Raw genomic sequence first — 13545 nt, 5'->3', positions numbered from 1 at the left:
TGGTATTTTAGAATGGATACTTCAATAAAATAACTAATTAATACAGTACAGTAAGTGGTCTGCCTGTACGATTTGCTCACTGCAGATGACTTAATACGGATCACTTCAAAGTGGCAGACACAGATCTACTTACTTTAAAGCAAAGGACCCACAGATCATTCAAATGTAATTGTCACCTTTGCCTGTTCTGCTCTTTCCAAAAGACACTCCTACGTAAGTGCAAAACAGGATGATAATACTTACCCTCCTTTATAAAGTACATCAAGATCCCCTGCTGAAAAGTGCTGCAATGGAGTAAAAATAACAGGAGAGTAGTACAGGTATCACTTTAACGTTATTTTTAGGGTGACTTAAGGGGTGTGAAAATTATCAACTAGTGAGCCTGCAGTTTGAAGAGAGACAGCACTAACAGTGAAAGTGTCACTTTATGGCGCAGTCCCTTGCAGGTGCTTCTTCCACTTCCCAGTGTTGTCAACCACAGAAGACAAAGCCTTCCCACTACATGACAGGTTCCTAAATGAGGTTCCATTGCTCTGCTGCCACAGCCATAATAGCACTAAAACTCTTCTGTTGTGAAATGGAGATGGACCTTCAGAAAGTGGAAGAATACTCTGCTAACTGGAAATATGAACATCTCAAAGCTTTCCATAGCACTACTTAAACCTCCTCTCTGAACATTACATGACAACACTGAACCACTGAGAGAGCAGTAACTCTTGTTTTGGACAAGGTCCCCAGCATTTCAGTGGCAACCCCAAGCGGAAAACAGCATAACTGAAAGCGTGTAAGCTGATCCAGCAGCTAATTTTAATATCAGATAGCACTCATGTCCTAATTCCTTACAGCCAAACATCTTCATAAGGCCATGAAAAAGCTGCTGGAGGACAAAGCTGCTCAATTGTGGAAATCAAGAGCTGGCCACGAAGCTGTGAGCTCAGACTGAACCACTTAAAGCTCTGCCCCAGTTTCTAGTTCAATCCAGGACCCAGAGCATTGCATCAAAGCCATGGACAGTCTGCTGTAAATCTGGCCCTGCCTGCCTCGCAGTGACTGTCCGCCATGCAAAACATGTGTGCAGAACAATGAGAGGCAGACACCAGTCTGAATGTACTGCCTAAAACCCAGAAAAACGCTCATTCAGCAGTGAGCTATTAAGTGTGCAGGATGTACAAATGCACTGGCAAACATAGCCCAGAAGGTCTCAGGCTGCTACAATAATGGATGTGCAGGGTGCTGGAGGCCCACTTCTTTGACTCAAAGCTGCAATGGCAGCCCCAAAACCTTTGAAAATTTCTGCTGTGAACTAAACTTTGATCTTCATATCACACTGAGAGCTCAATATCAGCACAAGGAACAACAGCACTGCCTGTTGAATGTTTTCAGGATCCCTAAAACCTACACTCAGTCCAGCACTACCACACCCAGAGCACAGAGCACAGAGCACTGCTGTTCTGATCCCAGCAGAGTGGGCAGGACCTGCATTTGACCTGGTCATTAGCACTGGTGCAGAGTAATTCATCTATTGCTCACCCTTCTCTCAGTTTCATTTTGCTCGGTTTCTAAATACTCAGTTTTCTATGTGTAATGTGCATTGTGGTATACATCATTTGGAGTACACAGCTAACAGCTAGCAAAGTGACATTTGAAAAAGGACGAAGTTACCAGGGTTTGCTTCTCTTCCACTTACTCGGCCATTTGCTCCATCTGCTGGACTGCTGACTGCAGACAGGGTCATGCTGGAATAGCTCTGGGCAGGTGTGGGCAGCCGAGGGAGCGTGGAGGGACAATCCCAGGCTGAGATCAGACAGCTTTAGAAGACAAGCTGGCCCCGGTGTCACTACTGCCCTCAGCAGTCTGAAGGAGGTCGGCACAGGGAAGGCGACCACCCCTAGGTCAGGCCATTAGCTTCAAATTGTGCTCCTAAAAACCTGAGTTGTTCCCCTCTGCTTACACTTGCAGCTTTACAATATAAGAAATTCCTCAGAGCCAGCCTTATCTTGTGATTAAAAACATCAGAAAACTTAACAACAAACTCCTAAAATGAAAACTGCCAAAATGCAAAACCTGGCTTGATGGAATATCATTTGTAATGATGATGTATTTTCATATTTTCCTTTCACCTGACCTTTTGCTCAATACCATTTCTCACAGTGCTCCACAGTGCATTTAATTCCTACCTTATAGGAACTATTGTTATTCTATTATATATTCTGTATATAATACATTATATTCTATTATTCTATTCTGTTCTATTATATAGAATATAATAATGTTCAACAAACCTCCTGAAGCTGGTTCAAGCCAACACTCCCATCAGAAGAGCAGCCCTGCATTTTCCTGCTGTGGCTACATGTTTTCCCCCTCTGCTGTCCTTCCATTTTCAATAGCACAAGCATTGCAATGGCCATGTGCTATGCAACTTCACAAAATCCCCAGACTACCCACTTTTTAGCTGGATCCATCCCAGTCCTCCACACTGCACTTTTGCCAGCACAAGGGATTAAGTGGCATGGAAGCAGTCAAGGGAAGCAGTAAGGCACTGCTTGCTTTATAATAGCACAGAGATATACAGTTTATAGCTGTAATCTGTTAAATTATAGCCTGAGAGCCCAGACTATTTACCCCCATGCCTAGTTTGCATGGTCCTGTGTGCCCCCCTTTCCCATCCCTGCTGAGCAGTGGCACCCATGGGACATGAAGACATTGTATCTCCTACATCAGTCAGGTTCTGAGCAGACAGACCCTCGATCTCTCCCATCAAAGCAGAGACAATTTGAAACTGGATTATGAAGCAGCACAGGAAACAGAAATATGGCAGAGTTCCAGAGTGTTAAAACCACGAGGTCCTGTGCAGGTGACAAGGGAGAACTTCCCATCACCCACTACTGCAGAGTCATGAATCCGAGCATACCACACATTTTACGTATTATACACATCTCCAGCTCTACCCTCGCTCTAACAACCCTCCACTTAATCATGTCCCTGAGCACCACATCCAAACGGTTTTTAAACACACCCAGGGATGGTGACTCAACCACCTCCCTGCAGAGCCTATTCCAGTGTTTAACAACCCTTTCTGTAAAGAAGTTTTTCCTGATATCCAACCTAAACCTCCCCTGGCGCAACTTGAGGCCATTTCCCCTTGTCTTGTCACCCGTCACCAGTGAGAACAACCCTGTTCCTCCGGCCATGAGATCTCTCCTCCAGCCCTTTCCCAGACCCTCAGCCATGCTGGAGACTTTCATAGAGTCACAGGGTCTTTAAGGCTGGAAAAGACCGCTCCAAGGTCATCCAATCCAACCATGGACCCATCACCACCATGCCCACTAAACATGTCCCTAAAACCCACATTTTAAATCACTTCCGTAGAATCCCCAGCACGCAGAAGTCTTGGAGCCCAATCTCCAGCTGTCCCACAAACACATGTATGCTCCTGTCAACCACAGAAATGTGACATCCCTCCATAAATCAGTAGGACTGAAGGAGAGTTTGTACGTTTCCATTCTACAAAGCCCTCCTAATATATATTGTTGGCTTTTGCAACGTGAGGCCACAGGAAGAGGAGAGCAGAGCTACGTACTCAGGCACTCCTCCAGCGAGCACAAGGAGGTCTCTTTTGGGGAGCCAGCACAGCCTGGTTTCACAGGTGAGGAGGTGAAGCACTCTCGGAAGCGCTCCCGGATGCCATCTCCACAGGTGACGCTGCAGGGGCTCCAGGGCTGCCATGGGCTCCATGTTTCTGCAAACACACAAGCTCACAGCAATGAGAAACACATCTACCTCCTTGTCCATATGGAGAAAGGCATTTAACTATCCTCTGTAGCTTAAGAAAAACAATAAATAACCAAACAATGCAAACTGCAACACCAAAAGAGCAAGCAGCATCCAAGGACCTGCTCCTGTTCCCACCAGCTTGGGGCAAAGCTCCCATTTTTGCTTTCCTTTCTTTGCCCCATGCTATGCAGCACTCAGCTAACTGAGGCTGGCAGGAGCTGTCTGGAACAACAGCAAATGGAAATTAATCCACAAATCTTTTTAATGGCTTAGTAATTTATATATTCATAGAGTCCAATTCCTACCTGACAAATACTGCTTTTACAGCAGGATAACTTCATTGACTTAAGTGTAGTTACTCCTGATTTATATAATTGTGAAAGGAGGAGAAGCCTATGAGGCCTAATGAAAAGGCAATATTGTTTTTCCTCTTTATGATCCTCTTAACACACAAGCAGGTTATTGAATCGCTCATCTGACAGCTTTACAGGTCCCTGTTGTTTTATTTCTCGTGCTTCAGCCATTAACAAAGATGAGATTTTGCAGGTTTATTTATTTTGCTTAAGCGGAGGCAGGCTCAGGTTCTAAAGCTAACTCAATTTTTAAATGCAGTCCCTTTCTTGCTAAGGTAACATCCTCATCCAGTGCTCAACACCCAAACTTCATAGCAGTGAGGACCCAGAGACAGAAAGGGACCATTCCTGACTCCCAGTTCCAAAATAACAGACAAGTCTGGGTGCAGTCCTTAAGGATAAGTACCCTGGGGACTGCCTGAATGGCCAGTTGACTCAATACCTGTCTTTAAAATGTATCAGAAAGAAAAACAACAGAGTAATTACTCCATCTCCCTGCTCAGAGATAAAATAGAAAATCAGATAAATTACAAAGAGCAAATTGGATTTGTTAAAGCTTGCTCTTTTTAATAATTTATGGTTGCGAGTGCCAACCCAGGTCAAGATATTTAATTTTCTTACACAGTTGCTCTGCTGCTGGCATGCCTCAGCGCTCCTGATCGGTGAACGACATACAGTGCTGCACGACTGTCAGTGCTTTGTGACTGGAAATGGCTTTGTGATTTCATGCTATATCCATGCATGCTGCAGTACATCTGCATGGACTTGTGGAGCGCAGAGGGGCGCAGTGAGGGGCCTGGTGGCACTGTGCTGCGGGTCCGCATGAAGCCAAGGTATCTATTTGCCTCCAACCCTACAGCAGCAATGAGATATTTGTGGTCCAAAGCTTGAACGAACACACCCTGGCCCCACCAGCTATGAGCAGGTATCAGTGAAGGAAGCAAGAAAGCATGGCCATCATCAATAGCCAAACGGTCCCTCCTCCAATGCACTTCATGGTGTCATAGTACCTTGGGGTCTCTGGATGTTTTTCTTGATGTCAGTGTCATGAAGGACCCCAGCAGTGTCCCACCACCAGCAGAAGGAGGGGGACGAGCAGGAGAAGCACACAGCTCCTTGCAGATCATTTATGTAAGCAGTTTGATAAATTAGTCCCATCATTTCCAGTGCATGAGCTAGCTTGTTTCCCTGTCTCCACACTCCCTGCTCGTTTCAGCTTCTGCTAATAACAGTCAGATAGAGGGCCATATACAGCAAGGTTCTGGCCGCTTCCAGTGCTGCCACTGGTGATACTGGAGGGTGCTCAACAGCCTCTACACTTGTGCCTGCGAGCTTCAACGTACATAACATTTTGGATGGGTAATTTTCTAATTCTAATGTCAAACCCATGACGTGTCCATTGCTCTGAGGCTCTTTTCACTGAGTTCAGCTTCAGCTGAGGGCACGGAGTTCCTTAGCTGGAACACTTGACATCCATAGCTCTGGGGCTACGAATGTGTGCCTGCAGCAGCAGGAGAGCAGGAAGCGCTCCAGTCACTGTGAGAGACAGAGAGTTAAACCCTGCAACTTGCTCTGCAACCTCCTGCAATTACCAGAATGCAAAAGAAAATGAAGCAGAGTTTATTCTCCCCCAAGGAAACGAAATAATTAACCTCCATTTAAGACAAACAGATCCAAAGCGCCAGGGGAAAAACCAGAAGGTATGGAGCGCAAACCAGCTCTAATAAGTGTGAATTTTTTCTATACGCATTTGAGGAATCAATTATCAACATGAAGACATCTCACTGATGAGTTAGTTTGAAATAGCTGACAGTTGGCAGATCTGCCGACATGAAAGATAAACTCAATTAACTGTGTTAATTGTTGCTCTGCAGAAGTATCTCCCTTCAAACTTCTGTGTTTCGTCCTCACTCCGTAAGACTGCGTGTCTGCGGTGCTATCCAACAGCAGAGCCAGCGAGGGATGCTCTGCATCACCCTCCCAGCCTGACATATGTGGTAGTCCTAAGCTCTCCAACAAGACCAGTAATATGGGATAAAATCACTATTTACAGGTTCATGCAAATGCCTCTGCTAGCCTGGGGGAGTGCAGGCTACTTGTGGAAGCTGAGATCAGTTTCTAGGTCCTGAGACTGGGCGCAGTGGTGTTTGGATAAGACCTGGGAAAACATCCTTCTCACCCATCCTGTGTTTCTCTATTTCCATGGGAATAAAGCCCTGGTGAGCTGACATGGTGGCATGCTCTGACAAGCTGCTAATTTGGACAATGAAAGGACGATGATCCCTGTAAAAGAAGAAAACCTAGACTCTGCCTGGGCTAATTACAGACTTTTCCCCACAAACCAGCACCTTTAAGAACCGCAGGAGCATTGCCTAAAATCTTTTCTCAGAAGCTCAGAGCTATCCCAGTGACTCCACAACAGCTGATGTATTCTTAAAATGCTGGGGATATGGAGATTTAGAACTCAACGGTGTAAGAGAAGCTGACTGGGGCACAAACTGTGCTTCCCCAAATTAGTCTGTTTCTAAATAATTGCAAACCAAATAGCAATTCAGGCAACAGAGCTAATTGGTTCCCAGATCTTCCTACAGATAACAGGCAGGTCTGATTCATACTACTTTACTCAGGGAGCAAGAAGTTGATGGGAGTCTTGTATCCTTGCCTGACTCCTGGATACTCCACTTACTCCCTGTTTACCAACTACTGCTCCCTTCAGAAGGTCTTTTCCCACCTTCTGCTTTCCCTTTGAGGACAACAGCTGTACTTCTTGTGCCCTGGGGGTCCCCCAATAGCTTCTTTGGGTAGTTAGAAGAAGTCAGGTGTTAGAGCAGGTAACAAAACTCTTCCCAATAAAGGCAATAAGCTCCACTAGGACTTAGATCAGAGCTGAAACTGGCCTCAGGAGTGTAACTAAGAACTGTAAAAAAAAGCTAATTAACGCTGGAAATACACAAAAAGCATGTCCCTTTATATGCTGTAGCACTACTGATGAATTTTATCAGGCCTCCCAAGTGACTCCGGCCTGACACTGGCTAGGATCTGGGACATCTTCCTAAGGCAGAAGCCTCCCTGCTGGGGGCTCAGAGTCTAACCATGTAAAGCACAGGATAAAACACTGAAATGAATGAGCCTGCAGCACTTCTGCTGCTGCGTAAAATCATCTGGCACTTTTCTTTCTCAGACATTCAAACAATTCAGTCAGACACAGGGAACATATTAGCTGCATGGCTCTCTCTAAGTCATCTGTGTGAAACAGTTAGCACCCCACTGAGATGAATGAAGTGACTCACATCTCTCCTATTTTTTCACAGGTTCTCCAGCTGGAGTCCACAGAAAGTTTCACAAGCACTGGCTCACATTTGACAGACATTCTCCCCACATCTAATAGGTAAGATTTACAGCCTTGGAAAGCAGGGGCTTTTTTGCCACACTTGCTCTGAAGCTGACAGCCCTTGCTGGAAGAGCTGTTGCTCTCTATGGGTCACCAGGAACCTTGTCCCTGCTGCAGGCACAAGGCAGACAGACTCCTGCTCCACGGGCTGCCCGAGCCCTGCCAAGGATGAGGAGTAATGAGATGGATGGAAGAAGGGTCAGGAACACAACTGATGCCTGACCTACGGAAAATGGGTGCTTGCAAAATAAGCTATATCTCATCTTCTGTGGTTTGGATGAAGATAGCTTTAATGATTTAGGAGCTTTCATCTTTTACAAGACAATACCTTTGTTTCATAATAATAGACTGTATGCTAAATGGAGTAAGAACTGGCTGAGCGACAGATTTGATATGCAGTTGTCAACAGAAAATCATCACTGAGTGGGAATGCATTTGGAGAGATTTCAAAGGAATTAGTATAATGCTTTGTTCTGTACAACGCTTGCCTCGGTGACAGGAAAGTAAATAGAAAATCGTTAATGAGAAAATATGTCACTACTGTGATGACATTAAGTATACAGTGCAATTGCATGGAGCAATGGAGGTTGCCAGCTAAGCTGTAAAATCAGCAGAAATCAGGCAGAAAGCACACAAATTGTAGCTGCAGAATGGTAGATTGTAACTAAAAGGTCACATGCAAGAACAGCTCAGGAGGCGTTGGTAGGGCCAAAGCCAATGCCATCTGTGGAATTAAAAGCTGAGGAGCAGTAAGTCAGGGTAAGGAGAGTGCTGCTGCTCAAATGGCATCGGTGAGGAGGATGTTAGAAGACACCAAAGTCGGTGCCTGTGTTGTGAAATTAAAAGTACTGTTAGAAGAAAAAATAAAAGGAAATGGAGGCAGGAAGCCAGAAAATTAATTAAATCCTGAAGAAAATGCTTTCCAATTAAAGACTCAATCTTTTCAGCTTATTAAAAAGAACACTGAGATTATCTGGAAGGACTGACACAATTTGGACGTGCAAATGCTTCTGCAGGGGAATAGAATGGATAGGAAACAGCTGTCTAGTCTAGCAGAGAGCAGCAGCAGAAGAGCCAGTCACCAGTAGGATGAAGCTAGATGAGCTTTGTTATGAACTGCATGTCACATCCTTTCTTCTTTAACATCAGAGCTCAGTGTTGAGAGGAATTACCAGAAGGGTCTCTGTTTGGTGGTGCCTTCAACAAAAGACTGGATGACTCCGGAGGATGAGCAGCAGTTGCATGCAAAGACTGGTTGTGGGCTCCCTACCAGCCTAACTGGATGATTGCAATGGCCCACGCCACACAGGAGACCGCGTTCAATGATTTAATTGCCCTTAAACTGAGCAAGCTCAGAAGCACAAGGCAGGATGTTAGGGATCTGAGAAGTACTTTCTACATGGAGAGCAATCAGGGGTGCAGCTCTACCCACAGCGCAACGAGGCACGGTGAGGGGCTCTGGAGAAGGCCTCATGAAGCAGCTGGCTGCCATCACTGGGAGCAGAGGCTCACTCCGCCTCCCTCAGGGACAGAGGCTCAGGGCAGGGCCTTGTGAGGCGGTCAGGAGGCTGGCCGCCATCTCTGGCACCACAGGCTGGCTCTGCCTGCCATGGCTTCAGGCTGACGCGCTCCTCCAAGCATAGCCTGCTCCTCTCAACGCTGCCTGGAGGCTTTGAAGTCACACAGACACGAAGACAGATGTGCTGCCGCCTAATTAATTTCAGTTTGACATTTTATTTATGGCTATGCGGTGTGGTTACGCTTTCATCGGCTTTGTGGATGTGACACTTCTAACTTGCCAGCTATTGACTTGAAGCTGTTCTGCACGCAGGTAGCCTGATTCTTTCGGCTGCAGTCATAAGGATGGTGCTACCGCGCAACCCCAGGAAACAAAGCAAATTGCAGGGAGTCGTTGCCTAAGGTGGATTTCACCAATTAAAACGGTCAAATATTGGACACAGAAACGCAGCTATGTCATATCCTGCATATTCATCTCGCCGGGTAATTAGCTAGATAGTATCAGCGTGACACAGAAATACCACCCAGGCACAGAAAAAGAATTAGAATTCTCTCTTCCTTTTTCCTTGAGAGTTACCTCGATTAAGGAAATACGCTTTCGTTTTTAGGCGGACTTTCTTGTGCCAAAGAGAGAGAGCGCCAACAGAGAATACAGTTGGAAAGTTAAGCGAAAGAGAACTACGTACCACATTTGGCATGTGGTGAAAATAGAGGTCATTCGTAGTACAGATTGTTAATTAGAGGGCTAACAGTTTCAGAATTTGTGAAATAGCCTGAAGTAAAACCACACAACGCTAGAAGCCTTGTTAAAGTAGTCTGTGCCTGGACCACATGCTATAGAGCATGTTCCGTGCTCCTAGCCCCGATTATCCTCACAGAAACCTGCCCAGGAAGTGTAATGACTCTTTTTTGGCTTCAGATCCTGCACTTCCTTCTCAGGAAGACCAGGGTGGGGAGGCATAGAATATATCTCCAGTCTTTGAAGTGTGCTCATGGGAAAGACTAGTTCATTACCTATGGACGCAAGCCTGCATCAAGACTTCAGAACATTTACTTTTCTGTTCCAGGATGTGGGAAACACAGCCTAGCCCATCTCCGATCCCCTCGTGTACAGGCAGACCATCCCTTGCCATGGCTGCCCTCTAAAAATCAGGGAAAAAAATGTATTTGGCTTATTCTGTCATGCTACTGGGATTTGTGGACAGTGCCAAACCGTGGACTCTGAATGACTCTGAGAGTCCATCTATGTACACTGTAGAAATATAAACAGAATGCATGGATATTCTTTAAACAGGACTGACAAATGGGCTCAAGCTCATCCCTAATTATGATCACTCCTTAACTGTGATCACTTACACTCTTGCACATGGTTTTAGCTTCGGCCAACCAGTGCTTTCCTGAAGAATGCCTGGCCATGGCCAAAGGACTACACACACTACAGACTGTTCCCAGCTAGTTGTATGAATCTAGTGTTTTCTTGGAAGAAAAGAGTTTAGATGTACAGATGTGACTCATCATCTGTCAGGTGGCCTTATGTATCAGAAAATGTGCCATGATCTCTTTTACGTAGCAGCAGAGACATGGTTGAAAGGGTGATGGAAAAACCCACAAGCGTCTTGCTACAACTGGATGTTGATTCATGTGACCAAAATTTGTGTATCTAGTAGGTAGGTTTTTAATCTCCCACAGCAAATGGTAGAGAAAAAGACAGCCAGATAAGGACTCAGCCCGTTTATCTTCTATACCTACTTTTGGATGGGATTAATCACCCTTGTGAGATGTCTTTCTCTCTTGACTAAACAGCTAGATGGGTTCTCAGTGTTGGACACTTGGCTTCTAGACACGTAAGTGTAGTATCTTTGTATGTACAGAGATTAGATTTAATGTCTCCTATGGGTCTGATCTACTGTGGTGCCTTCTTAAATCACTGTGAAGACTAAGTTTCAGTTTTACTGGAACTAGATAGATACATCATTCAAAACGTCCCAAGTAGTTTTGGTTTAAGTAGTTTCAAGCTATCACTGTGGCTTTTGTTACAAAATGTATGACCTTACGCAGGTCTAATCCAATTTGTTCCCATCTGTATCTACCTTTACAACTCTTTTTTTCTCATGCAGGAGACCCAAAAAATAGTTATGCAGTAAGAAACAATACAGTCAAACCAATTTATCATTACCCACGTTGGCTGGAAAGAATGCTGATATTTGATAAAAGAAGACAAATGTTGGTACAAACCCATATTCCTTTGGATCATCATACACTGCTTAACTCTTGTTGGGAAATGGCTTCGGTTTGAGAAATTATAGAGGTCAAAGCAGTATTTGTTCTTTCCCACATCAAACAAAGTGCAGTTAAATTCTGTCCTGTTGTCTCCTGGGTGAAGGGTGTTCTCATACAGCCAAGTTGTTCTTAAACTAGGATGCTTGAGAGCCTCTTTATAGACAACAACTTTTCCACTGATAGAAGTGCATGGTGGTGAGACTATGAAGACCTGAACCAAAGTTCTGCACACTGCTTCTGGTGCCACAACCAGTCTGTATCCAAATTTGTGGAGATCTATGGGTCCCATAGAGGCAATAACAGAATGTGTTTCTAATGATTTCAGTAACACAGTGATGTACATTTCTTGACCAACATGTGGGCAGTCAAACTCTACCCACTGCGATCTAGAGAGTGGGATTCCTTTGCTAGTTCTAATGCCCAGCATCTCATCAGAGCTTACTCTTCCTAGTTCATAAAGTGTGCTGGTGAATATCACATCTAGTGAAACCACTGTCTCGTTCATGGCACACAACTGCTCATTTGTAAAAACTCCAACCTGAAGGGAGCTCCCAAGCACCTCTGAAGTCTTGTTCAAATCAATGTGAAACACAGGCCATTCCACATGGAGGGTGGACGTTCTTCTTCCGCTTGCAGCAGCGCTGCTATTATCACTAGGAGAGATCATTCTGAACAAAAAGTCTCCAGCACTTGTGAAATAGAAACACTCAAACTCTACCATCCCCCGGGACTGATTCACTGGAAGCTGTTTTCTTGCAATGATCTTGTTGGTGTTGGCATCCAGCAGTAGGATGGACAGGTTCTCTGCTGTCTCATTACCACTGTAGTAGTGGTATTCCACAGAAACTGTGTCTTTGCTGAAGGCTACATGACCTGGGCGCTTCAACAGGAGGTCCTCCACTTCACCGAGAACTGAAAACAGGTTAACAACAGTATTAAGAATCAAAGAAGCAACCAACTGCTTATGAAACGTACAGGAGAAAATACGTATTTATAAAGTGGATATTTAAGAAATGGCTATTAAACTCTTAAATGTGAATGAGTCTGTTCACCAAAAAAAAAAAAAAAAGGTCCTAGCTAGAGCAGTTATAGCTCACCACCTTTCCTTTGTGCAGGGACATGATCTGCAAAAGCTCCAAGTCCACTGTAGCAACATGTTTAGGAAGGAAGGTTAAAAGAAGGTTTCCCAAATAAAAACAAAACAAAAGATTTACAGAAAACTTCAATTCTAAGGATAGACCATGAAAATCCTCAGTTTTCCTTCACTTGCAGACTCTTAAGGTCCACTTCACCATGGCCAGCTGTTCTACCTTCTTTAGTGGTAATGTAGTAAAAAAATACAGTAGTTTCTTAATACAGAAACATGAAAAATATCCCTCAAATTAAATAAAATAGTAAGTCTGCATGATGCTTTTTGAAGCCTCTTCTCTTGCTCTGTCTTATGAATCTTTCATTTTGCTCATTTGCATCACAGAGACACTTGAGTGAAAGAGCTGAAAATAACAGTGATGGTGACTGCAGCATTTTTCTTGTCTCAGATGTGGTGCAACATGTCTAAATGACATCATTTCATAATAAATGGCACAGTCTTTTCAGATGCACTTCTTGCATGACCATGTTTGTGCAAGTTGCCACATTATCTCGAAACATGCTGTAACTAGTGGGAATAGATGATATCTAAAGCATTGGATTGGGAAGATCACATTTCTGTTCTCAGCTCAGCTAGTTTTACAGTGTTGCCTGAAACTTACGGATTTCAGACACTGAAAGGTTACCTGAAAAATGGGAACTACATACACCTATTCCAGATACAGAATGTGCCGTGAGACAACTCTATATAATAAATTGTCGGGAAAAGGGCTTCTGAGTCTTGGATGGAAGGTGCTCTGAAAGCATAAAACCTCAGTTAAAGCAATCCTTTCATAAGTAGTATTAACTAACAGTACTTTGACTTGTTAAATCTATTACATATGTCTTAAGATTACCTCAAAGAAAGCTTTGCTGGAAAAACACTGCAAGTGCCAAAGCAAGCACTCAGCATTTAGGAGTAGCAGGACTCATCTTACAGAATACTAGACAACTACCACTGTAAGCTTCAGTTTGAGTTTATCACCTTGGATTCACTTTCCTGTCAACAGAAAAATTGTTTCAGGAAGAAATTCATCTGACCATCTAAGGCCATTTACGTCACTGTGAGGCACAGTGTGCACTAGTAAGACCCACCAGCTA

General features: G+C 44.3%; 1 protein-coding gene across 6 annotated transcripts in view; it reads right to left on the bottom strand.

The window, feature by feature from the left end:
• The window catches only part of THSD1 (thrombospondin type 1 domain containing 1), a 30086-nt gene that overhangs the window by 5085 nt on the left and 11456 nt on the right, over positions 1–13545 (bottom strand). For 5 of the 6 annotated variants that reach the window (XM_015275985.4, XM_015275978.4, XM_046900244.1 and 2 more), the window contains 2 exons: positions 11272–12228; positions 3581–3739 (listed from right to left, as the gene is read on the bottom strand). In XM_015275985.4, the coding sequence (XP_015131471.2) occupies positions 3581–3739; positions 11272–12228 (1116 nt within the window). The remainder of the gene's footprint in view (positions 1–3580; positions 3740–11271; positions 12229–13545) is intronic. The other variant, XM_015275988.4, reaches the window with a different exon arrangement.

Source organism: Gallus gallus, chromosome 1 (assembly GCF_016699485.2).
Source record: "Gallus gallus isolate bGalGal1 chromosome 1, bGalGal1.mat.broiler.GRCg7b, whole genome shotgun sequence".
NCBI lineage: Eukaryota > Metazoa > Chordata > Aves > Galliformes > Phasianidae > Gallus > Gallus gallus.
The sequence above is the reverse complement of the archived record's forward strand: the minus strand, read 5'-3'. Positions and strand labels throughout refer to the sequence as shown.